At 39.2% G+C, this 26,612-nt stretch overlaps 2 protein-coding genes across 7 annotated transcripts in view; both read left to right on the top strand.

Moving 5' to 3' along the window:
* The window catches only part of LOC117514744 (FXYD domain-containing ion transport regulator 3-like), a 48,822-nt gene extending 35,598 nt beyond the window's left edge, over positions 1 to 13,224 (top strand). For 4 of the 5 annotated variants that reach the window (XM_034175309.1, XM_034175306.1, XM_034175311.1 and 1 more), the window contains 4 exons: positions 1,452 to 1,526; positions 2,389 to 2,425; positions 2,538 to 2,581; positions 12,813 to 13,224. In XM_034175309.1, the coding sequence (XP_034031200.1) occupies positions 1,452 to 1,526; positions 2,389 to 2,425; positions 2,538 to 2,581; positions 12,813 to 12,832 (176 nt within the window). In that variant the 3' untranslated portion in view covers positions 12,833 to 13,224. The remainder of the gene's footprint in view (positions 1 to 1,451; positions 1,527 to 2,388; positions 2,426 to 2,537; positions 2,582 to 12,812) is intronic. The other variant, XM_034175307.1, reaches the window with a different exon arrangement.
* An 11,687-nt stretch (positions 13,225 to 24,911) lies between these two features.
* The window catches only part of LOC117514743 (proline-rich transmembrane protein 1-like), a 58,910-nt gene continuing 57,209 nt past the window's right edge, over positions 24,912 to 26,612 (top strand). The window contains exon 1 of one of the 2 annotated variants that reach the window (XM_034175304.1): positions 24,912 to 25,199. In XM_034175304.1, coding sequence (XP_034031195.1) covers positions 25,062 to 25,199 — 138 coding nt within the window. In that variant the 5' untranslated portion in view covers positions 24,912 to 25,061. The remainder of the gene's footprint in view (positions 25,200 to 26,612) is intronic. The other variant, XM_034175305.1, reaches the window with a different exon arrangement.

Here is a 26,612-nt window from a genome sequence, read left to right as displayed (position 1 = left end):
ATATGTTAAACGTGTAGAAGCAAATACAAGTTGTTGATGTATATTGACTTGTTGACCTGTTTATGAAATGTTCTGAGGGATCAAAATACAGAATAAGAATTTATCCCAGTTTTCAACCTGGGATAAACTTATTTTGAGATTTATTTGGCTGGAAGTTGATCCAGAGACTACAATTTAAAACACTTCAACTTTATGAATAACAACTTAATTGAAAGGAAAGGAAAATTACAGTTGGTGTTTTCCAGAGTACATACAGCGCTACTGGAATTACATACAGTGAAATCTGGGTTGGCGTAAACCTCAAACTACCGTACATTAAATGTGAGAGAGAAAGAGGATTATACATGAGAAAGTACAGAAACATGGATTACACAATTTTTCCAGATTGGAATCAGAGATGGATTACAATACTGAGCTCACTTAGCCAAGGGAAAATATTTAAATATTTTGAAAAAGTTAAAGCAGAATTTATAGTAGAGGACAAGTATCATTTTAAATATAACATTTTTATGAAACAGAAATATGAGGTGTTTTTTTTAAACTGTTTCTGTGGTTACTAACATCTGAATATGAGGAACATTTTGTTGTTGTTGACCATTATGATAATGTTAGTTGTCTATCGGAGCTGAGAGAAAGTTGGAACTTGCAAATAATTTGCAACCAAAATTAAGATGTCACTGCTGAGATACGGCATTGCATTAAGAAAAACATGTGCACATATACACATGGCCACGCAACATACAGTGGTACAGTAGACTAGTGCACAGATTGTGTAATATAGCGGTTTATCTTGGTGCACACAACTTTTAAAGCTATAGTCTGTAGGATTTAATGGTGTTTATTAGCAGAAATGGAATATAGCATCTGTACCCATCTGTTTATTGATGTACAAAAACAAATCCATGTGCTTTAATAAGCTTAGAATAAGCCCTTCATATCTATATGGGAGCATGCCCCTTCATGAAGAAACAGAAAAAGAACCAGTGTTGCACCCCTGTGCACTGTCTACAACTTTAAAGCAGGCATAAGCACATTTATGAACCCTCTTTAAAAAAAAATGGAGGGTTATACATAGTGCTTGACACAAGCGAAGGCAAGGGAGCATGACTTCCCACTGCCAAATAAGTGAAATCATGTCCAGTGACATTCTTAATGCAGTCTGCAACCTCACCACGATATGTCACTATATTCTACACACTATAGTTTTAATATAACAGCCAAATCATTGCTTACAAAACCAGGTTTAAACACTTCAAGGGGTAGAAAAAAGAGCATTCCATTTCACTGATTATCACTTGGATTTCACTTAAATTACCAATTAAGAGACAAACAATGACACCGTTTGGTGACTCTGAGAACAAGCTGACTTCATTATCTCTGTATTATATGCTTTTATGTGTCATATTTTTGTCTTGGACTCACACGGCGGTCACAATGCTCTTTGTGTTCAGACTACCACAGACTGCGTGTCGGAGGCCTTATTCTCGCTGCCGTCCTCTGTCTCATCGGCATCACCATTCTACTCAGTAAGACACAAACAGACACATTTCAGTCAGATCAGCTGGAAGTGTTCATCGTCTCTGTATGAGAGGAGTGAAAGCCTTTGACTCCATTAGTAGGCAGGCAAAAATGAAGCCAACATGGAAGTGCCTAAAACCTGCATTTCCTTGAATGGCCACTTGAGGCTCTTAAAGCATATCAATCCCCGTAGAGCCAGTGAGTGTAAAAAAAAAAAAAAAAAAAGGAACCCAGATTCCATCCCAAACAAAGATATTATAAAACTGATATCAGGATATACAGCACCAAATCACAGCAGTGATGACAATTTGCCGGAGCTTTCACAACAAAGCAACAAGTCATGCATGCTTACTGTATTATGGATTATGACAAAGGAAGTTTAATTAGATGCACGTGGTCATTTAGGTTATTTGATGCCATGTTGGATAAGTGATAACAGTGATAATCATGCATGTTGACATCAGAGCAGAGGGTTTCCTGTGTGTGTAGGAATACCTTCACACACAAACTCTGCAAGATAATGCAAATGCTTTTGATGGAGGATTTCCTGATGCTCTGCCATCAAAAAGCACAATATGGAAGAACGTCCTCAAATATCTACAGGAGGGCACCAGTTTGAACTTTAATAGAAGACGATCTGGTCATCTTTGAACTGTACGAACCAATCAGAACATTGAAGTGGTTCATTGATTGTTCCTGGAGTCCAGTGAACAAAATAAATAAAGATTAACCCCTGTAAATTTTTATCTACATCACAAGTTATCTTTTGTTTATGTTGCAGTTTTTATGAAAAATGTTCTGACAGTCAAACTATGATCACATAAAAACCCAGAAAACAATGAGACATTTGTTCCTCGTCTTCTCTTCCAGGTGGCCACTGCAGGTGCAAGTTCAACCAGAACAAGAGGTAATTCACATTTAATCAGTTTGACTGGAAAGTTACAATTTAGAAGGTTCAAGTTCGCCTTTTGCAACATCCAGGAAGTACAGTCATTGAAGTTTCCTGTCTTTTTCTGCAGGAGGAGAGCAGCAAGCGGTGCCCAGTCGATGCTCACTGACCAAGGTAACGTCACCCGGCAGCCCTGATATGATTGGTTGAGTTTCCAGGCTCCCAGACACAGCCTGAGATCATGTCAGAGGACAAGACTGATTTAAACTTGAAATCCACCCAGAAACAAATTGTCTGAACGTTTTTCCAGAAATGGGAGAGTTTTGAAGAGGAGTTGTAAGTGCAGAGGACAGCGTGTGTTGGACAAACGGTGAAGTCTTTTAGAGCTAAATAACATGTGAAACAGCCCAGAGGAAGGTAATGACTTCCTCTAGTGGTGAGACCTGGAACTGCACTTATTCAGTACTTTTAGGGGTTTTTTTTTGTTTTGTTTTGTTTTTTTTACTTTTGCTGATGTAGATAATTTCTTTTCTTTTTTTTTTACCACAGATACATCATTCAGGAAAAGCAGACATAAGTCACATCTGAGACTCAGAATGTTCACTTCATGAACTTTAATGTAATGTGTGGAATGATGGAATAGACCAGTGGTTCTCTAACCAGTCCTCAAGTTCCACCAAACTCACACATTTTTCTTGAGAGCCGGTTTGAGAACCACTGGAATAGACAAAACATGACATCCTTGTTGGAGATAATCATGGAAAATCATAGAAAGCACTGAAGCTTCTTCTTGTTTCTCTCAGAACGATTCAGCATTTCATCAGCTGGTCTTTGTCCTAAAGCGGTGGATATTTATATTTCCTCTGTCCATCTGTTTCACTGTAAACAGCCTGATATCACTCCCGCTGACACAATATGGAAGTGCACACGCGCCGTTGGCCTGAGCTCGCTGTTCAACAGGTGGCAGGACTCAGGGAGTCTGGCACACAGGGAAGAAGGGGTGTGATGGGAAGCAGAGGGTAGAGGTCTTCACAGCTCCTCCTCAGGTCTGACAACTCCAGATTGGGCCCAAACATCAGTCACTCTAGTCCAGATTGGCTGAATACGTGAACACCACAGGAGGGATTGTGAACAGCAGTGAGTCTGGGACACTAAAAAGAAAGAGGGAGCAGTTACAGTGAGGAGGACATTGGGGATTTGGATGACAGCATAAGTGTGGAACACATGGAATGAGACTTATCAAATACATTATGAGACACCACACACTCTTTCTGTCAGCAGTGCGACCTCGTGTCCATATAGTAGGTGTTTTAGTCTAAATGAGAACAGCGTACATGCAGCCAGATACTGCCGCCTCCAGAAAAAAAATGCCCATTACCCAGTGTCTTTTTTGCAGAGCAGACCAATTTTTGTGCAGCTGCTCTGAGCATTTTAAGTTGAAAATCCTTGAACTTTTCAGACAGCATTGTAACGTCGCTGCAATGACTGTTTCGAGAGGATTATCTTTGCTGAGTTGGCCCTCAATATCTGTCATAATAGAGATAAAAAGAACCCTCGTCTGCAACAGTAGATTGGGAAGATGATTGGTTCCTACTGAGGGTGAGTGCTTTTTATCATCATACATTATAAGCTAGTTATTAGCTGTTTATTGTTGCCAGAGCCCATGTGCAGTGCTTTTTAACCCACTGAAAGCACAGAAACAGTTGGGGTGAAGTTTTAGTTTGTGCTTCATTGCTTTTCCACCAGAAAAAAAAACCTGCTGTATGGACATGGGCCATAATCCACTTTTTCAAATGTTGCTGAGAAAACTATCTTATAAGAAGTCATGTTTTTTTTATGTAACTTGCGGTGGCACAGGTTTTCCCCCATGTCCATCCCACATCCACATTCACAGTTTGTGATACGAATGTATGATTGCCAGTGTTGAATTTTCAGGCAGATCTGAGAATATTTAAATTGTGTGGATCTGTAAACTCGTTTCCGGTGGGGGTTGGCCTCCGCCAGAGCTGTGCCTTGTCACCAATCCTGTTTGTGATATTCATGGACAGGATATCGAGGTGTAGTCAGGGAGAGGAGCGTTTCCAGTTTGGTGGACTCAGGGTCTCATCACTGCTTTTTGCAGATGATGTGGTCCTGTTGGCTTCATTGGCCGGGAACCTCCAACACTCACTGGGACGATTCAAGTGTGAAGCGGCTGGGATGAGGATCAGCACCTCTACATCTGAGGCCATGGTTCTCAGCAGGAAACTGATGGATTGCCTACTCCGGGTAGGGAATACGGTCTTGCCCCAAGTGAAGGAGTTCAAGTACCTCTGGGTCTTGTTCATGAGTGAGGGGACAATGGAGCGTGAGATTGGCTGGATAATTGGCGCAGCAGGGACAGTGTTGCATTCGCTCTACCGTACTGGTTTGACAAAAAGGGAGCTGAGCCAAAAGGCGAAGGCGAAACTCTCACCTATGGTCATGAGGGTTGGGTCATGACCGAAAGAACTAGATCTCGGGTACAAGCGGCTGAAATGGGCTTCCTCAGGAGGGTGGCTGGTGTTTCTCTTACAGATAGGGTGAGAAGTTCAGTCATCCGTGGCAGCTCAGAGTAGAGCCGCTGCTCCTTCATGTTGAAAGGAGCCAGCTGAGGTGGTTTGGGCATCTGGTAAGAATACCTCCTGGGCGCCTCCCTAGGGAGGTGTTCCAGGCATGTCCATCTGGGAGGAGACCCCGGGGAAGAACTCATTAAATTTGGCTGACCTGGTAGAGTTCTGGTCTTTAGTTTGAGCAGTCCGGTATTCGATCCCACTGCCGTCGCGGCCACAAAGGTCCTCCGGTCACACATGTATCTTGAAGGGGTGGAATGATACATCATGTATCATGATAATGGAATAGAATAGTCCTGTTTCACCAGCACGGACTCCCAACATTTCCCAAAATTTCCTGTATATTTCTATTGTCAACTGTGTTGGTCGCATGGTCCAAGCAGGGGGTCACCCCTTTGAGTCTGGTCTGCTTGAGGTTTCTTCCTCAAATCATCAGAGGGAGTTTTTCATTACCACTGTCACCTGTGTGCTTGCTCTGGGGGTTGGTAAGGTTAGACCTTTCTTGTGTGAAGCTCCTTGAGGCAACTTTGTTGTGATTTGGCGCAATTTAAATGAAATTAATTAATTAATTGAATAGAATACAATAGAATAGCCATTATTGTCATTGTACGGGGAAGGGGGGAGTACAATGAATGAATGAATGAAAACTGTTTATTTCGAACATTTGATACAACAACAATTACAAGATAGATCAGTAAAGACAACAACAAAAAAGTTCCTACTGTGTACCCAACATGTCCGAAAAGGGGTAGGGTGAAGCATCAGCTTATTTATCCCTACCCCTTCTTCCCCACAACCAGTAATACCCTTTGCCACATATACACATAAATTCCTACACACCTAAACCGATATCAATATATATATATATACATATATATACACATACACATACATATACACATCAACATACATACACATATACATACACATATATACACATATACATATATACACATATATATACACAACATAAATATACACCTACACATACCTACTTACATACAAAATACTATATATTTACAAGCCGAAGCAAAAAACAAAAACACCCTAACCCTCATTACCCTTCCTCCTCCCTATACCCAGAAAAAAACATATTTTTGTACCGCTGTTTGAACTGGTTCATGCTTGGACATTGCTTGAGCCCCACTCCCAATCTGTTCCACATCCTCACCCCACAGACAGAAATATAGAAACCTTTTAATGTTGTTCGTGCCCACTGATGCTTTAAATTAAATTTCCCCCTCAGACTGTAATCCCCTGATCTGTTAAAAAACATATTTTTAATATTTGCTGGAAGTAAATTGTTTATTGCTTTATACACAATTTGTACTGTTTGAAAATGAACCAAGTCTGTGAATTTTAAGAATTTGGATTGTAAAAATAGTGGATTTATTTGTATGATCTCTATAGCCAGTATTATGAATAATTCTTATAGCTCTTTTCTGCATTACTGATAGTGATTGTGTTGTACCTTTATAAGTATTACCCCATACCTCTGCACAGTACTGTAAATATGGTAAAACCAGTGAGCAGTAAAGAATGCGGAGTGAGTTGTGGTCCAGAATATGTTTCGCTTTGTTTAGAACTGAAATGCTTCTTGACAGTTTACTTTGTATATGTTTTATATGAGTCTTCCAGTTTATCTTATCATCTATTATCACCCCCAGAAACTTATTTTCATGTACCCTTTCAATATCTACCCCCTCGACTTGTAACTGAACCTGTATGTCTGTATTACAATAGCCAAATAACATGTATTTTGTTTTACTTAAATTTAATGATAATTTATTTCTGTCAAACCATATTTCAATTTCCCATTTCTATACTGATCCTCCTCAGTAACTCCTGCAAATCCCCCCCTGAACAAAAAATGCTTGTGTCATCTGCAAATAATACTAATTTTAATATTTTGGAAACATTGACAATATCATTTAATAAATTAGAAACAGTTTTGGACCCAATACTGACCCCTGTGGGACGCCACAAGCATTGTCCAAGCATGATGATGTATATTCCCCCAACTTCACAAACTGTTTTCTGTTACTTAAGTAGCTTCTCACCCAGTGCAACACCAACCCCCTAATCCCATACTGTTCAGTTTATTGATTAATATGTCATGATTAATTGTATCAAAAGCCTTTTAAGGTCTATAATATTCCAACTGAATGTAATTTGTGGTCTATGGCATTTGTAATCTCCTCAACTGATTCTATTAATGCAAGTGATGTTGAACTATGTGCTCTGAATCCATATTGACTATCAGTAAGTAATTTATGTTTATTTATGAATTTGTCTAATCTATTATTGAATAACTTTTCTAATAATTTGGAAAATTGTGGAAGCAAAGAAACAGGTCTATAATTTGTGAAGTGGTGTCTATCCCCAGTCTTATACAGCGGCACAACCTTAGCTATTTTCATTTGATTGGGAAATTTACCGGTTTGAAATGATAAGTTACAGATGTATGTTAATGGTTCTACAATCCATTCAATGACCTGTTTTACCACCACCATATCAATTTCATTTAAATCGGTAGATGTTTTATATTTACAATTATTCACAATGTCTATAATTTCATTTCCATCCACTGCTGTGAGGAACATTGAACAGGGATTTCTTTCTATGAGATTATTATCCCAATCCTCAGGTTGGGAATCAGGAATTTTTTCTGCCAAGCTTGGTCCAATATTTACAAAAAAATTATTAAAACCGTGTGACTACCTCATCCTTATTTTCCTTCTTGACATTATTATCAATGAAATACTGAGGGTAACTCTGTTTTTTATTACCATTTTTGATAATGCTATTTAATATATCCCATATTCCTTTAATATTGTTTTTGTTATTATATAATATGTTACTATAATATTCCTTCCTACATACCCGTATAATATTAGTTAATCTATTTTTGTATTTCTTATATCTATTTCTGCCTCTTTAGTCTTTAGTTTTATGAATTCTCTATACAGTGTATTTTTCTTATTACATGCATTTCGTAACCCTTTCGTCATCCATGGTCGAGCTTGGATTTTTTGTTTTCTGTAGTCTTGTTTAATTGGACAATTTTTATCATATAATGATGTAAATATTTGTAAAAAAGTTTCATATGCACTATCAACATCACTTTCACTGTATACCTTTTCCCAGTTTTGCTCCTGTAAATCCTTCTTTAGTGTGTTCATGTTTTCCTCTGTCCGCACTCGCCTGTATTTTATTTTCTCCTCTGGCTGATTCCGCCGATGGTTCTATTATAAACGATGAAAACTGGTAGATGATCACTAATGTCATTGATTAATAATCCACTCACAGTGTTATTCTCAATATCATTGCTGAATATATTATCAATTAAGGTAGCACTATGGGATGTAATTCTGCTTGGCCTGGTGATTTTTGGATATAAACTCATACTGTACATTATACTGATAAATTCATCTGTTATTTTATGCTTATTTGGATTGAGCAGATCAATATTTAAGTCACCACAAATGAACACAGTTTTTTGATTAGTTTTTGAGAACATTTTTCCCATACAGTCAGTGAATGTTTCAATACTAGATCCTGGTGCTCTATATATACAGCTGACTAATACATTTTTGCTTTTTTCTTCACATATTTCAATAGTTATACATTCTAATAAGTTATCAATCACAGTTGTCATATTGTCTACTATTTTATAATCCATGTTCTTAGCCACATACACAGCCACTCCTCCTCCACTCTTATTCTTTCTGTTTACACAATTAAATTCATATCCATCCAGTTCAAAATCCATTCCTTTATCTTCATTGATCCATGTTTCTGATATAGCAATTATGTTAAATATTTTTTTAAACTGACTTAAATATTCTTTAATGTTGTTAAAGTTTGCATATAGACTTCTGCTGTTGAAATGGATTATTGATAATTTGTTATCCGTTTTAATGATCCGATTAAACTGTTCATCTGTATAATAGCAACAACTGTCATTGATATTTGAGAAGAAATTATTGTCCGGGTCTATATCGTGCTCCAAGTCCAGTACATTGTGGTCTGTGTATTTAAATGTTCTCAGTTCTACTTTTCCATGATCAGCAATCCTTTGAGTTATATCCTTCTTGTCTCCAGATGTAGATGAATAGGTTCCTCTGGTCTGTGTCATGGTGTTGTGATGTGTTTGTGTCCTCATACCTTATTGGTCATATCTGTCCAGATCCTCGCTTTAAGAAACACTATTGTTCATATTTGTCCAGCTCCTCGATGTTCCTTATTGCCATGACTTTTGCTTGTTCAGGTGATCCGTTCAGTTTGATGAATATTTTACAGTTTGAAGTCCATGTGTGCTGGATTTTTCCCTGTTTCTTTAAGAAGCGTGCTTTCCTGGCGATGTCGGCATTCCGTTTGGTGAGATGTTCATTGATGAATACGTTTGTCCCTTTCAGTTTTCTTCCTTGTTTTAACAGTGCTGTTTTGTGTTTTCTGTTGATGAATCTCATGATGACGGTTCGTTTATCACCGTCATTTCTCCGGGGCAGAGGGTGGCACGCTTCAATGTTATTTAAATCCATTTCTATACCTTTAGATAGGAGGAAATCAGCAACCTGTTTTTCCACAGAGCTAACCTCCTGTTCACTGGGCTCCCCTCCGCTCTCATCTGTTACCGCCCGTGCGTAGGACCGTGGTTTGATATGAAGACCTGTGATGATGACGTTGTTAATTCTGGTGTACTGCTCCAATTCAGCCACTCTATTTTCCAGCTGCACCAGATGCCAGTCTTTCTCGGCATTCTGGAGCCGTAATGCCTTCACCTCCTCCACCAGATCCATGATTGATTTCTGTTGCTGCTTCACAACAGAAATCTCCTCTGATAAAAAGTCCAGAGATTTTTTAATATCGTCACCTTCCTCCACTGTCAGAACCTTCTTAGGCCCCATGGTCGGCTTATGAGCAGCTTGTCGATCGCCGATGTTAACAGCCTGCGTTGTTTGTCACCGGGATGGATCTGCACTGCGCTGGTGCCGCGCGGCCTCGGTGTTTCCGCGCTGATGGATCCGCGGTGGCTGCACGAGGCCTCGGGGAAGCGGCACTCGTGACGCAGCGCGCGGCCTCAGTGAATTCACCACGTTGGGCCTCGGACGTTGTTGCTGTCCAGTCGCTGGGCTAAGTTGCCGGTTGAGGTGGTATTCCCACTGTCCGGGTTGGCAAACACCGGCGTGGCAGATGGCAACTACAAACACCACCTCTGAAAACTCAGGTACAAACTTTTTGCAGCTCGCTCTGACTGACACGCAGCTCTGACTGACTGTGACTGACGCAGCTCTCCACCGTGAATGAAATTGGGGGTGCTCCCGTAGAGCTACATATATATATATATATATATATATATATATATATATATATATATATATATATATATATATATATATATATATATAAGGGGGTGGTGGCCAAGTGGTTCAAATCCCACCCCTGCCACATTTCTCCATGTAATGTGGAGTTGCATCAGGAAGGGCATCCAGCGTAAAACTTGTGCCAATTCAGCATGCAGATCCACCTTGGATTTGCTGTGGCGACCCCGAGTGCAAACAAGGGAGCAGCCGAAGGGACTTATATATGAATAAAGTACAGTTTAAAAAGTGAGTGTAAACATTTACAGCAGTGATTGTGAAACACCCAGGGCACATTTAGGGCGGTGCCCTATTCATGCTGTGGGGTTTATATTGAATCATGTAATTTTTTTTTTTTTTATGATCATCATGGGCAGCACGGTGGCTTAGTGGTTAGCACTGTTGCCTCACAGCGAGTAGGTTGTGGGTTCAATTCCCGTGGCCTTTCTGTGTGGAGTTTGCGTGTTCTCCCCGTGTTTGCGTTGGCCACCCTCCGGGTGCTCCGGTTTCCTCCCATATCCAAAGACATGCGGGTTAGGTGGATTGGAATCTTTAAAATTTTCCGTAGGTGTGTGTGTGGGTGTGTCTGTGTTTGTTTGTCTATTTGTGGCCCTGCGACAGACTAGCGTCCTGTCCTGGGTGTACCCCGCCTCGCGCTCTATGACTGCTGGGATAGGCTCCAGCACCCCGCAACCCTTAATTGGACTAAGCGGTAGAAGATGGATGGATGGATGATCATCCTGATACTATGAAAAGTCAACTACTACTACACATGGAAGAAATGGGTGCAAAGGAGAGAAAGCCCTTCTTTTGTTTTATCAAGAAAAATTCTGTTTAAAATGTGGATTAAAAGGAAAATGCATTACAAAATGCACAGGTTTCCATAAATAAAATGAAAATGGCATGTTCAAATTTTTTTTATATTTTGCACAGTAATAGTTACCGAAGCAGCTAAGGGCATGTTGGCCTCAGCTACAATTGTGTGGTTTTGAATATGCTGGGTTTTGTATCTGAATCCTTCAAGTAATGACATCTTGCAAAACAATAAAAAAAAAGTCATAAATGAGTTACAAAATGTGCAATTAGCAAAGAGGCAACATCAAGGATTAGTATTTGTACTGCAGAATAATTTGTTTCTGTTGTGAAAGTGTAGGTACATGGACCCACAACAGGGGCGCAAATGAACGGACAATGGAATAAGCCAAAATATAACAATTTAATGTTGTGAATGTCCACAACAGAACAACAGACAACACAATTTAGATCAACAGTCAATAATTCACGGTGACGTGTGGGCAGGCTCGAGGATAGAAGACGCCCGTCCAGAGAAGAGCCGGATCCCACACGTTTTCCACTGCCACCGGATCTGAAGCACCCCGGAGCCACCAAGCGCTGGGTCCCCAGGTGGCCACTGCCTCCGGCTGTCAGATCGGGTACTGCTGGCAGGAAGAACAGACAGGTGATGGTGGGTGCGTGAACACCCAGCAAACAGTCAGAAAGGGTGGGTAACACCTCCACCTCTTAAGCACAGTCACACAGGAACAATAACGTGCAGCGCCTGAAAGACTACTTATCCAAGGAGCGAAGAGCGTCGTCTCCTCCCAGCTTCCAGCTGCTGACCAGTCAACAGGTACGCCTGCAAATGTTCAGAATGATATTTCTGTGTAGGCTCTCAGTTGTCCAGGTGGTTTCCATAGTAGAGAAGCTTGAATCTTCGACTGGACTGGGTTGCTTGACACGAGGACGTTTCGCTTCAAATCGCAGAAGCTTCCTCAGCTAAAATTCTTGCTCTGGAAGTCTGACTTCTGCCTGACTCTTGTAGAGAACGATAGTATGGCGCAAAACTACGGCTGAGTGTTTACCTGATTGGTAGACGATTTGTCGGCAGTGAGGTGAAGATGCTGCCCGGCTTTTATGGAGATGTGGTTGTGGTGATAATGAGTGACAGTTGGTGCTGGTGATGAATGCCAGCTGCCACTCCCGGTTGCTCCGGCGCCCTCTCGTGCCTGAAGCCCGCACTTCAGGCAGGGCGCCCGCTGGTCATGGGCCAGCAGTACCTCCTCTTCAGCGGCCCACACAACAGTTTCTTTAAAGTTAAACATTCACTACAGATTACTTTCTACATAATAAATGTGTATTGTGGTGTGATTATGAATCATATCCATCCATGGTGTCTTGATAAACATTAAAAATCACACAGATTTCTTTAAATACATTTTGGTGTGCAGATCCAGGGATTAGATTTCTGAAGATGGTTCTAGGCCATGGTACCATGTGTGAGTTGATGATTTCTGCTCTAGGGACCTTCGGGATTTTCCGGTCTGACAGTGAACTGAAGTGAAGTCTGAAGTGAACTGATGATCAACTGGTCAAAGTGAACACGCTGAATGTGATAGTAGGTTCTGTTTGTGTGACGTTAATGGTCACTAAAGCTGCTTTCTGTCTCTGCAGGTCGTGCTTGTGATTGTTAGACACAACCAGAACTCAGCACCACACAGACTTCTGGACCCTGCAACCAACAGATAAGACGTCGATGGGCGGGAGCGATTTTTGTGATGAGTCTTTAGTTTGTGTTAGAAAAAGCAACAGGAGGTTGTGTGTTGTCTACCCGCTGTGATGTGCGATGCTTTGTGCCTGTAAAAACTCAGATCCACACTAAACCGCTGAAATCAGAAAACATCCCTTTACATATAAAACCTCGCAGAAAATTCACTGCTCGCGGGATCTTCACTGAATCAGAAATCAGCCGCACTGCCTCAGTCAAGTTGGGATTTTTATCATCGTGAGTTTGCTGTAAGAAAAATAATGCTCTTTAGTGACATTTTATTTGTTACGTTACGCTGTACTTCCCTCATTTAGAAAATGTAGCCCTATTTTTTTCTGATTTAACTCCGGTTTAGTGTGGATTGTAACAAGCTACTGACTTGAGCTCAATATTTAGGTGTTGGAAAAGCTTTGTTGAAGAAGTTCTTGCCCAAATTCCTGAGATGTAACTACAGATGGACGTGGCTACAGCTAGGACACATTTCCGCTGTGCTGTCACCGGGCAAATATGACAGAACCCAATAGCGCCATACGGCGCTTAAACAATATAATGCAGGGTATGACTCAACAATTAACGTGAAATAAGTAGCTAAGGCATTGATGTAGATCAGGTGTGATGCATTGTAATATCCGACTGGGAAAAATGTGCGAGGCTCAAACTTTTTGATATCCTCTCGTATGACTTCTTTTTGAAAGGTTTCGTCAGTAATCTCAAAGTTAAAATTCTTGATTTTTTTTGTAGAACGTGTGTCACCGTTATATATTTTGGTTGAAATCATGGATTCTTGTGTGACATAGCCACAAAGTCAAAACGCAGACACGATGTGGCTAATTACTGCATGGCACTACTGGGTTAGTAGTAGTATTCCTGTCATACATTGATAATACGAATGGGCTCTGTCAGAGCGCCACTTGATGGAAATGTTTGGGACCTGTAGCCACGCCCATTACATACAAATCCCTAGTCATTCACTGGGAAACTACAAATGTCACCATGTTTGGTTTGAGCTAAAAGTGACTTCCCACAATCTCAAGACTGTTACCAAAAATCCATTAAGTGGCCTCGTGTTGCACTTTTTGTCAGTACTCTGAATGTCTGTACTGTGTCTGTAGTTTAACATTTATATTAGTCGCTTTCGTGGCTAGCCTAACGTGTCCAAGCCTTCACATCAAATCCACATAGCCATATATGATTAGAATATGTTGATAAGTCCTATGTTAATTAAAGTTTGGGTTTTTTTTTTTAATGGAAGAGTTCAGTGGATTACACTGGAGATACAGAAAGTTTGTAATGTTTCTATAAAAGGTTTATTGGAACTTTGATCTTTCAGTTTTTCTTTGTGTGCCTGTTTTAGGATTTTTAAAGGGGTCGCATTGTGCAAAATTGGTTTTATGCCTTTTACATTTACATATTACATAAGTTTTATTTTAAACATTCTTAAAGTACCAGAATTCTACAACTGTGCAAGCAGAAACTGTGGAAAAGATGTATAATTGATTTATTTCATGGATTTTTACATGTAGATATTACAACCCTGGCAAAAATTATGGAATCACCGGCCTCGGAGGATGTTCATTCAGTTGTTTAATTTTGTAGAAAAAAAGCAGATCACAGACATAACACAAAACTAAAGTAATTTCAAATGGCAACTTTCTGGCTTTAAGAAACACTATAAGAAATCAGGAAAAAAAATTGTGGCAGTCAGTAACGGTTACTTTTTTAGACCAAGCAGAGGGAAAAAAAATATGGAATCAACTCAATTCTGAGGAAAAAAATTATGGAATCATGAAAAACAAAAAAACGCTCCAACACATCACTAGTATTTTGTTGCATCACCTCTGGCTTTTATAACAGCTTGCAGTCTCTGAGGCATGGACTTAATGAGTGACAAACAGTACTCTTCATCAATCTGGCTCCAACTTTCTCTGATTGCTGTTGCCAGATCAGCTTTGCAGGTTGGAGGCTTGTCATGGACCATTTTCTTCAACTTCCACCAAAGATTTTCAATTGGATTAAGATCCGGACTATTTGCAGGCCATGACATTGACCCTATGTATCTTTTTGCAAGGAATGTTTTCACAGTTTTTGCTCTATGGCAAGATGCATTATCATCTTGAAAAATGATTTCATCATCCCCAAACATCCTTTCAATTGATGGGATAAGAAAAGTGTCCAAAATATCAACGTAAACTTGTGCATTTATTGATGATGTAATGACAGCCATCTCCCCAGTGCCTTTACCTGACATGCAGCCCCATATCATCAATGACTGTGGAAATTTACATGTTCTCTTCAGGCAGGCATCTTTATAAATCTCATTGGAACAGCACCAAACAAAGGTTCCAGCATCATCACCTTGCCCAATGCAGATTCGAGATTCATCACTGAATATGGCTTTCATCCAGTCATCCACAGTCCACGATTGCTTTTACTTAGCCCATTGTAACCTTGTTTTTTTTTCTGTTTAGGTGTTAATGATGGCTTTCGTTTAGCTTTTCTGTATGTAAATCCCATTTCCTTTAGGCGGTTTCTTACAGTTCGGTCACAGACATTGACTCCAGTTTCCTCCCATTCGTTCCTCATTTGTTTTGTTGTGCATTTTTGATTTTTGAGACATATTGCTTTAAGTTTTCTGTCTTGACGTTTTGATGTCTTCCTTGGTCTACCAGTATGTTTGCCTTTAACAACCTTCCCATGTTGTTTGTATTTGGTCCAGAGTTTAGACACAGCTGACTGTGAACAACCAACATCTTTTGCAACATTGCGTGATGATTTACCCTCCTTAGTTTCAATTGACATCTCTCATGTTGGAACCATGATTCATGTCCGTCCACTTGGTGCAACAGCTCTCCAAGGTGTGATCACTCCTTTTTAGATGCAGACTAACGAGCAGATCTGACTTGATGCAGGTGTTAGTTTTGGGGATTAAAATTTACAGGGTGATTCCATAATTTATTCCTCAGAATTGAGTGAGTCCATGTTTTTTTCCCTCTGCTTGGTCTAAAAAAGTAACTGTTACTGACTGACACAATTTTTTTTCTTGATTTCTTATAGTGTTTCTTAAAGCCAGAAAGTTGCCATTTGAAATTACTTTAGTTTTGTGTCATGTCTGTGATCTGCTTTTTTTCTACAAAATTAAACAACTGAATGAACATCCTCCGAGGCCGGTGATTCCATAATTTTTGCCAGTGGTTGTAGTTATACAATGAAGAAAAAAAGGAAAAAAAAAAACTGCTTTCAGATGATTCCATAATTATGGCCAGGGGTTGTAACAATGATTTGTTTGCCTGTTTGGGGCGGGTCTTATTAATCCTGTAAATTCAAATAGGTTAAATTAATATCACAGAGTAAGTTATTAAATGTCTTGTAAGGGGTTTTGGGTTTCTGGTATTTTTAATGATACCTTTATGCCAGCAAGAATTCCAGTCCTGGTAAAACAGTATATAAAAGAAAGCACCTGATATATTTAACACCAAGTCATGCAGATTACCATAAATAAGTCTGATTTATTGTGACCATAATATGTGATTTTGTGTGGCCTTGACATTTCAACAGTTCTATGACCCTTCCACTGTGTTTATCCAACACTGGTGCCAAGCTGTTTGAGTTAAACAGTTGCGACATTGAGTTGGACCTTTCAAGGTCAAAGGTTGTAACCAATAGAAAGGTGATGTATGATTTCATATCATTGTTTCATAGGAGCCACAGGTGTATCTTCAAATACGTCCTCAAAATGGCCATTGAAAATATGAGTGGCCCAATTTTAAACTCAGCCTGTGATCTCAACTTTAAACCAGTTTTTCTCATCATCAGCTCACTTTGCTCTTGGCTGATCCCCAATTATTCCACCAACTTTGGTCCAAATACAATGAAAATACTTTTAAAAGTTATTTTGTTCATGGACAGCGATCTGACTGAAACCAATACCCACACACTCTCCACTGCTGCACACACGTGGAATAAACTGTCAAAAATTTCTCTGTTAATAACTTTCTGTTGTAAATTAAGATTTGTCCATTCTTAGAATAGATTAGGTTGAATTTTATTAATCCCTTGGGAAGCCTCCCTCAGGGAAATTTAGGTTCCATCAGCACTGGGTAGCAGCACACAGGGTAAGAAGCACATACAACATCAGAAGTAGAAGTAAGAGACAACTTGCAAAAAGTAAATACAAATATAAATACCAGAAATACTGTCTTCCTGTTACTACTCCTCCTGAGTGAGGAGTGGTACAGTCTGATGGCCTGACGGACAAAGGAGAGTTTCACCCTGTTGGTCCTGCACTTGCGGAGGAGCAGTACTTTTCAAGGTCACCAATGGTCACAACTGTCAAATCCTTTGCCTGAAATTTGTTCGCTGCAATGTACCTTGGCACCTATTGCTTGCAAAAACTTCATATTTGGTGGGTACATGCCTTGGAGGAATACTTCACATGGGTTCAAAGGCCAGTGACCTTGACCTACTTTTAAAAAATTACCAGTAGTTGCATTTGTTCAAAGGCTACTGAGTTTTTATGGTCACTGTTGGCCACATCCTCTAAATAAATATGTCAATCTCCAATTTTTCCACTGTGTATCCCAGTTTACATCAAACACATGAGAGTTCAACCAAATACCTACCCCACACATGTACATATTACTGCACTTTACATGGAAAATAGTACGTGGGGCTTTTCGTGACGAATGTCTAGTTTTTTTAACCCCATTAAAAAAATGGATAGTGATTGAAGTTGTTTTCTTCTCCCATCGTCTGTCGTCTAATTGCATGCATATGTGAAAAATATGTCAATTTAGTCATCAGAACAATAAAAAAATATCAAAAACATCGTTATCCAATCAGGTGTACGATAGCAAACGATCACAATTGCAGTTGCAGCAAAATTCAGTCAAATTAGCTGAAACTGCAGCAAAATCCATATTCACAATCTTAAATTTATTCTTGATGAGAAATGGGCCCATTTGTCCCACTTAAATAAATCTTGAAAGTAGAGCATGTGCTTATCGATTGATCTGTACAATATGGTTTAAATCAAATCTGTAATGTGGATATGGTGGTTACACGTGGGTGAAGCCGTCTTCGTCTATAAAAGCTATGTCGCCATCTAGTGGTCGCGCTGCTCCTCTGCAGAGACGACGTTTATGACTGAATATTAAAACACTTCAGGCGTTATTGCAGACATTATTGTCAACCACATTAGGGCCTCATGTAGTATTTAGTTTTACTTTGCTTGTTTTTTTTTTTTGTTTGTTTGTTTGTTTTTTCGCTTTCCTGGTCTTTCCTGTCCGCGGTCAAGCCAGACAAAAGACAGGATTTTAAACAAGCTCTCATTACATAACAATAAGAGCACATATTAAGCGCCGCACCTGCTCTTAAATTCCATGCTGGAATTTCAGAGCATCATGAATCTGCATGATTTTTTTAAACTTGTTTCACAAACTTTTTGACATAAACAATATAAATAATAACTGGGTCGGTAAATTTTTTTTTTTCTTTTCAACTTTTTCTAGGCATTTACATACGCCTGGATATGACAGAAAACCTTTTTTCTTTTTTGTTTAGAAACCTGCTTTTGACATTTATTTTTTTTTATTTTATTTTTGGTGAGGGTAAGTAAAATAAACTTGCTGTTTTGTTGTATCAAAGTTTAATCATCCTTCATATATTTCATTTCAATCTGAAGACTTACAATCAGAATCGAATTTATTGCCAAATAAGTTCTCACATGCAACCAACCAGTCCGGCTTTACAACAACTGTCGTAACAGCCACGCTTTGATTGAGGCATTTTTCTCCGGAGTTTGGTGTATCCGTGGACACTAATTTGTATCTGTGATGCAGATCAGTGTCCAAGGACTTATTAAACCCCCCCATGATGAAATCCGTGGTTTTGACCATCTCGGATGCGTGGTTGGAGAACCATCTTGTCTGGGGCGGCACAGTGGAAGGTTTGTTGGCTATTGACCTTGTTTTACATACTGGGATTTTCTGTAATGGGAGGGGGGTGGCCATCTATGCCTTGTTGCTGCACCCTAAGTTCCCAATGTGCACCCAAGACACCATCTGGTTTCAGTGGTGTCAAAAGTACACACATTTGTTACTTAAGTAGAAGTATAGATACTGCAGTTTAAAAACACTCTGGTAAAAGTTGAAGTATCAACTCGACCTCTTTACTCAAGTAAAAGTGAAAAAGTATGTGCTCCAAAACCTACTTAAAGTATAAAGTAACCTTAAAAAAAAGAAAAAAAAAAAAGGTAGATGCCACTATATGAATTGAAAGCTTAATTTAAAAACTGATTCGTTCTATATGTGGCCCAAGACCCAAAACCCCAAATTACCCCCCAACACCACCTGCACGAAAATGTTTCAATTCTAGAAGCTCTGAAATGCAATCTGGGACTATTCCAGACAATAAACTGCAGTGAGTGCAGCATCCATTTACTGAAGGAAAAAAAAAAAAACCCCACAACTTTCCTTATTCAAATTCATTCCAGTAGTATTCTGTTCTTACTAGGATGCAGCAGTTTTCTAGTTTGGCAGATAGTTCTGGAGGAAATCATTGAAGAAATTAACACATTGACAATATGGTTTGACCTAAACAAACTGTCATTAAACTTAAATAAGACAGGGATGAAGTGGAGGAGTAAGAGTCACTAGGTGTTCACAGGAAACACTTATTTATTTCTGTATGTATGTATTTATTTATGTATGTTCATTGTTAGTTGCTTTTATATTTTCTCTTGTGTTTCTATTCAGGTTCTTTTTGCCTCTTTCTCTAAAATTGTATATAATAATCATTAGATTAGAAATATATAAACAAAAATAAATTTAAGAAATATTACAATTTGAAAACAAATGCACCCGAACGTGATGACGGCTGCAGTTGCTTAATGCTATGTTTTAACATTGAAAATGCCATAGACATGCTAATGCGTTAGCATCGCTCCCGTTTTTAAGTTATAAAATACATCAGCTGTTTCAGAAGACCATAACAGGTCGGTTTAACATAGAAACGGTAAATAATACTCACAGAAGTATGCTCTTTAGAGTTTTAGCGGGGGAAAATTAAACAAAAGAAAGAATAAACGAAGCAATAGGTCGGAGCATTGCTTCAATCTGCGAACCACTGCTTCGATTGGTTCACGGTTCAAAGCAAAGCCGCGCTGCAGAAAAGTTGATTACAGGCGCACATGACGTGAAATATATATATAAACATTAAACTGAAGCCAAGAGTAACGAGGCTGTTTGTTTTAAAAATGTAAGGAATAGAAAGTACAGATATTTGTGTGAAAATGTAATGAGTAGAAGTCAGAAGTAGGCAGAAAAATAAGTAAAGGAGTAAAGTATAGATACCTAAAAAGTGTACTTAAGTACAGTAACGAAGTATTTGTACTTCGTTACTTGACACCTCTGTCTGGTTTTGACCATCTTGGATAGGTGGTTGGAGAGCCATCTTGCCTCAGGTGGAACAGTGGATGGTTTGTCTGCAGGTTTCCTGGCTGGTGCAAAACTGATGACTGCATAAAAAATGTAGGAGTGATGAGTGTTCTCAGCAGTTCACAAGCTTTATGTTCATCTGTGTCAATAGACACAGGAAAAAGTATTGAACACGCTGCTACTGCATACCACATAATTTATCCATGGAGTGACTTTCCACTTCCAGATTATGGCCCCAACACTGCTCACTGGAACATTCAGAAGTTTAGAAATCCTTCTGCAACCAACTCCATAAGTATGTTTTGCAACAATGATGTTGCGAAGATCTTGAGAGAGCTCTTTGCTTTTACCCATCATGAGATGTTTCTTGTGACACCTTAGTAAGGAGGACTGGGGGCCGTGATGAGGGAAAACCAGTATTCTTTGATGACACTAACCTGAAAAAGATGAATCCACTAACAGTCTGCATTTTTTATGCGAACAGCAACAGAGTTGTTTGCCGTTTTCTTGATATTTGTGCCACCACAGGTACTGATGGAGTAACAGCCTGTTATGTGTCGACGCGGGTTGAGGAGCGGACCTGCGTCAGACAGGACCCAGCGCTAAAAATAACCAGAAAGCGGTTCCAAACAGAAACTATTTATTAGTCACCTGTGCTTAAAAGTGTAAAAACATAAAAACAACATCCCTCTGGTGGAGTGATTCGTGGCTCGCTCTCCAGCGCCCGCAAGGATTAAAGCCGGCGCTCCTGGACTTCCTACCACCGCCAAACACCCCCCAGGTGGACACGACAAACTGATTCTCTGTGAAGCAAAGGTGAGGTAAGGCAACAGATACAACTATATCTTCCAATAAACACACGCTATCAGCAACACACTCAGGTTAGTGTCCTTTTTTTTACTTTATGCAAATGAGCAGCTTCTCACTTATCCTTCACGCCACAGCAGTGAGAAGCAAACTGCACAATTCTCTTCACAATTCCAGTATACTGTGTAACAAAACACCAAGTTACTATCAACAATTACTTAAACACTTAATTACCTTTCGTGTGTGCTGACAGCATGTGTCCTCACCCCTCCCTGCTTCACGGACTCAATGTGTCAAGACCCAGGCGCGGTCCTCAGCGTCTCACAAACGAACGTCACAAGGTCGAGTTCCCAGCAGTTCTGCTTGAATCACACATGACTTAAATGCAGAACACCATCCAATTATCTGCTTCAGCTGCAAGTCGTCCAGGTTGCACGTGAGCACCACTCACAGGTGCTTTCCATGATGTTAATGAGGGTGAAGACTCTTCAGCCAGCACCTTCGTCACAGACAAATCAGCCCTCATGCCACCTGGAGAGCAAAGAAAAGAAAAGAACACCAAAACATCCAGCCACGCCCCCCCCCAACACACAACAACAGCCACTTCAGTTTTCAAGAAGATTCAAGAGGTTTTGACTCTACATGAAATTCCCTGGAGAAATTGTGTCAGTTTTGGGGTGGATAAGACCAATATAAATCTGGGATTTAAAAAAAAAAAAAAAAAAAAAAAAACTCTTATGACATGTGTTGGAGCAGAATGAAACTGTGTACTTCCTGGTTTGCGCGTGTCGTCTTGCACATAATCTGTCTTACAAGGCAGCGACCTTATTTTCAGAAGTCTGGATTTGATATAGAGGACGTGCATTGACACATTCTATTATTTTGACAAAAGCAGTAAACGCGGCAAATCGCTTCTGTCTGAATTTGGGGAATTTTATGATGTCAAGTATCAGCAGGTGATCAAACAAGTGAACACTCGCTGGTTAAGCCTGGAGGCATGTGAGATGTAAAATGGACATGTATGAGGCCCTCAGGAGCTATTTCCTTTCAAATTCCAAAAGTGTGGCAAGATTTAAACGGCTAAATAAACACTTTGAAGATCCGGTGGTGGAAGTGTACCACTTGTTGTTTTTTTTTCAGTCAGTGTTGCCAACATTCACCATCTTCATTCGCTATCTACAGAGAGAAGACCCCTGTATCCATGCTGCCTGCAACATGTTGCAAGATATCATGAGATGTCTTTTTTGGAAAATTTGTACTGTTGGAGAATATCAAAAAGGCACAGAATTTGAAAGATGCCCAGTTTGAAGGGCCAAAGAAACAGCTGCCAGACAACAAACTGTATGTGGGGTTCACCACCAGATAGACTCTGGACAGACTGGTGAATAAAGGGTCATTGAAGAGAAGCAGAGACCAGTTCTAGTCTGTGGTGAGGACATTTTATGAGACCGCATCCAAGCAGGCTTGTCAAAATTACCCCTGAATGATGAGGTGCTTAAACATGCCAGGTTTGTGGACTTCTACCAGATGGAGAGTGTAGATTTCACTGATGTGGAGTTCTTCATCCAGAAGTATCCAACAATGTTTTCGTCAGCACCCAAGGACATCAAGATGATGCAGGAGGAGTTTACAGAATACCAGCTTCTACAGGAGAGGAACATTCCTAAACATGTTTTGGATGATGCAAGAATGAAGCTTCCAGATGAAGACAGAGGAGGAGGTCACCTATTTCAGGATGGATATGATCTGGGGATACCTGTCATCAATTAAAATGGCCAGTGGTTCACTGAAGTTTGGCAGAGTAGCCAATGTTCTGCTGCTCCCTCATTCAAATGCTGAAGAGGAACATGTCTTCTCACTGATTACAAAAAACAAAACTCCCTTCCGTCCATCATTCTACATAGATGGCACCCTGGCATCATTAATAACAGTCAAGATGGCAAACAATGAACTCTGCTATTTGTTTGAGCCCCCAAGTGAACTGCTGGAAAAAGGCAAAAAAAAAAAAAAAAAAAAGCTACATGGAGCTACAACAAACAACACATGTAGCATAAATTAATCAAATTTTGCAAAATCAGGAAGTAAAATAGTTATTAGTTTTTTTGTGTGTATTTTGTGATGTTAGCATCTTAAAACTCAAGCAAATTTATATCTTCGTAATCACTGAATTAGGTTTGAGCCTTTAACAGACACGTGCCAAAAGGCATCACAGAAATTCAAACGTCTCTTTCGGACCCCCCCATCAAAATGCATCGAACACTGCCATCTACCGGATGGGAGTGTGAATAGTGGCCCATATTGGTCATGAATTACTCTTTACAAACAGAATTTTCAGTTTTGCAAATGCCTTTTTTTACAAATGGAAAAAATGACATATTTACAAATACACATTTATTTGTAGTAACTTGTGTGTTGGTTTTTACAAATAACATATTTTTTCTCTGTAAAAATGACAGTTACTGTTAATATCGATAAACTGTCCCAAATTAGTTGTTTATGAGTAAAACCATAAGTGAAAAGTGTGTTGCACTTCATGTCTCCTCCACACTGTCTGTCTTTTTGCATGCAGAAAGTAAGAAAGTTGTGTCTAGAGGTTTTGGTCCTAATGCATCTCAGCCGTCGGCCAGACGGGAGGGTGATAAAAATTAAACTGGAGGGGATGGACAGTATCATCAGGATCTATATTCATTCACTTCACTGTTTTACTCTGGAGTGAACTGCTGTTGTTTAAGAATGAGCAAATGTTTAAATAGAAACTAGTTAGATGCAAATATGTAATTCTGGTAGGTTTAGACTTTTTACAGTAAATTTAAGAAAAATTTAATTTACTTCTGAAGAATTTATTTTTATTTATTTTTTTTACCAACTTACTAGCTAATTGATACATACTCGGGTAGTTACTTACAGATCCAACACTGGCTGTAGCCTTTAAATACAAATTTTGAAACAACTATATATAATGTATATACATGCATCATCCAGCAGGTGGTAGTGTTCAACAGGTGACAGAAATTATTAGATCGAGTTTTATTGACGTGGCGCATCAAGTCCATCCACGTCATCATCATCATCTGATATTTTAAAGCCAAAATCAGAATCTGTAATGAATGCAGATATCCAAAGGAGAAAGCACAAGAAATATATTAATAATGCATCTTTTGCTTATTTTTTTAAATTACTTAAGTATGGTTTATTAATCAAAAAATTGTGATCCTATTTTGTTTGTTTTATTTTGTTTGAAATTGAAACTTGAAATTGAAATTTCAACACCAGAAGGGGCAAATCAGCTAAAATATTTTGGAATATTTATTTTGGCAGCTGATATGACTCTAAACGGATGAAAACACATTGATTCCCTGTTGCAGGTAATTAATTATACATTCATGAACAAATGGTTATCAGGTGTAACCTAGCCATCATTCACTAACCATCCAGGAGGTGGCAGTGCTGTCTATGGCAAAACAACATCATTGTTGATCGTGCATCAAAGTTCACCAGACGTAAATATATATATATATATATATATATATATATATATATATATATATATATATATATATATATATATATATATATATATATATAATTTGTTTAATATGGCGAGTTTCAAAATTACGTTTTCATTTTATTCATTTTTAATTACTGCTTACACATTGGGATAAACTAATAATCCACACAGCGCATGTGTGGTAGCTTTTATTGTGACAGACTTTTATTGTGAAAATTCCGCAGGTAGGCTTCGTTTGGGTGTTTTTCCGCCGCAGAGCTGAGAAACCTTTCGGACGAGTTGTTTTAGTTCGAGCTTGGTTTCCGTTCGAGAGGTTATCACCGAACTTTACGACGGGCAAAAACTAGAGGAAACACTAGCAACCTTTTATTATTATTTTGAACTTCCAAGCAAAAAGTTGTTCCAGCATGGACTCCGGCTCCGGCATGTCTCCCAGCGCTCCTCAGATGGGAGGATGGTCCTCTGATGAGAAGTCGCGGATGAACCCGTCGGACCCTCCGCCGTACCAGGACACACCGTACACCGGCTACCAGAACCCTCCACAGGTAGGAAATCTGCCCGAACACTACATTAAAACAGACCGGAGCAACAACGTGGTTATGAAAGTTGCTTTTTTTTTTTTTTTTTGGTAGTCTACTGAAATACAAATGTAATTAAATATTCCCACATTAATTCGGAAATTACATTTTTTTTTTCCATCCGTATTTTGATTTTTATGTTTGGGGGGAATTGTCGAGTCATTATCAAAACTGGGGCGTAAGCGCGTGGGCGGGGGAGGGGCCAGGGTGTGTTCTGTTTGGCGGTTCAGACCCCCCCCCCCAAACTGTTTTTGGGGTACTTTTGTATTTTACTTACAGTATTTACTCACTTGTGCAATTAAGGGGGGAGCAAATAAAAGGGGGGAAAAAAAATCCTTCTTTTGCTTGCTGGCTGATGTTACAAATCAAGAAAAACAGAATATCAGTTAAAACAACCCAAAGACTGCACAGAAAAAAATTCAAATGAAATTCCTTCAATTCATAACACTCAAAATGTATTAAATCTGTGTAAATTAAGATAAGTGGGCGTAAATGTTACTTTTTAACTTTTGGATCCACCTAAATAGTTTTGAGTTAACAGAAGCGCTTAATAAGGTTGGTGTAGTTCACTATTTATTTATTTTATTAGTTTGTTTATTTATTTATATATAAGTGTGAGGGAGTCTGACTGAGTTTGGATATTTATTCAAATTCTGCTGATTTAAAAACTCACTTTTTTGTTTTCTGTTTTACTGGACTCAGACATAAAGGTCCCTTCAGCTGTTCCCTTGTTTTCACTTGGGGTCACCACAATATTGATTTCGCACAAGTTTTACACTGGATGTCCTTCCTGACGCAACTCTACATTACATGGAGGAATAGGTAGAGATGGCCTTGAACTGGAACTTTTGTCTTAGCACATGGGGACGCTTTACGTTATCAGCTGCAGATAACAGCAATTCTGCTGTATAACTGGTATATCAGCTGTTTTTAACCATCAACATTTGAGTCCAGTGTGTTTCTTTTTTTTAAGTTATGGCTGTTTTTGTTGCTAAAGAGGTCAAACCTTTTACAGCTAATTCCTCTCTGTAATCTCACCAAATATATATATACATACTTTGAGAAAAACATAAATTTGTGGGGAAAAAATTACAACACTTTCTTTTTTAAGTTGATTCAGCCACTTTACAATCATACAACTGGAACAGTGAAGTTAAAAAAAAGTTGCTTGGTGCTGTTCTTGAGTTTGGTGCTAAAATCTGAGCTGTTCCCAGAAGATGGTCATTTTGGTTGGACAGATATATGGACAAATCGTTATTATGGTATATTTTAAACATCTGATCGTGTATCAGCCATTTAAAAAAAAAAAAAACATTCAAACTGGGCCTTCTGAAAATTTTTACTTGCTACTGGGGGTAGCATCAAAAAAGAAACTAGGAG

This window comes from Thalassophryne amazonica, chromosome 7 (assembly GCF_902500255.1).
Source record: "Thalassophryne amazonica chromosome 7, fThaAma1.1, whole genome shotgun sequence".
In the NCBI taxonomy this organism is placed as follows: domain Eukaryota; kingdom Metazoa; phylum Chordata; class Actinopteri; order Batrachoidiformes; family Batrachoididae; genus Thalassophryne; species Thalassophryne amazonica.
This window is presented reverse-complemented; position numbering and strand designations above follow the sequence as displayed.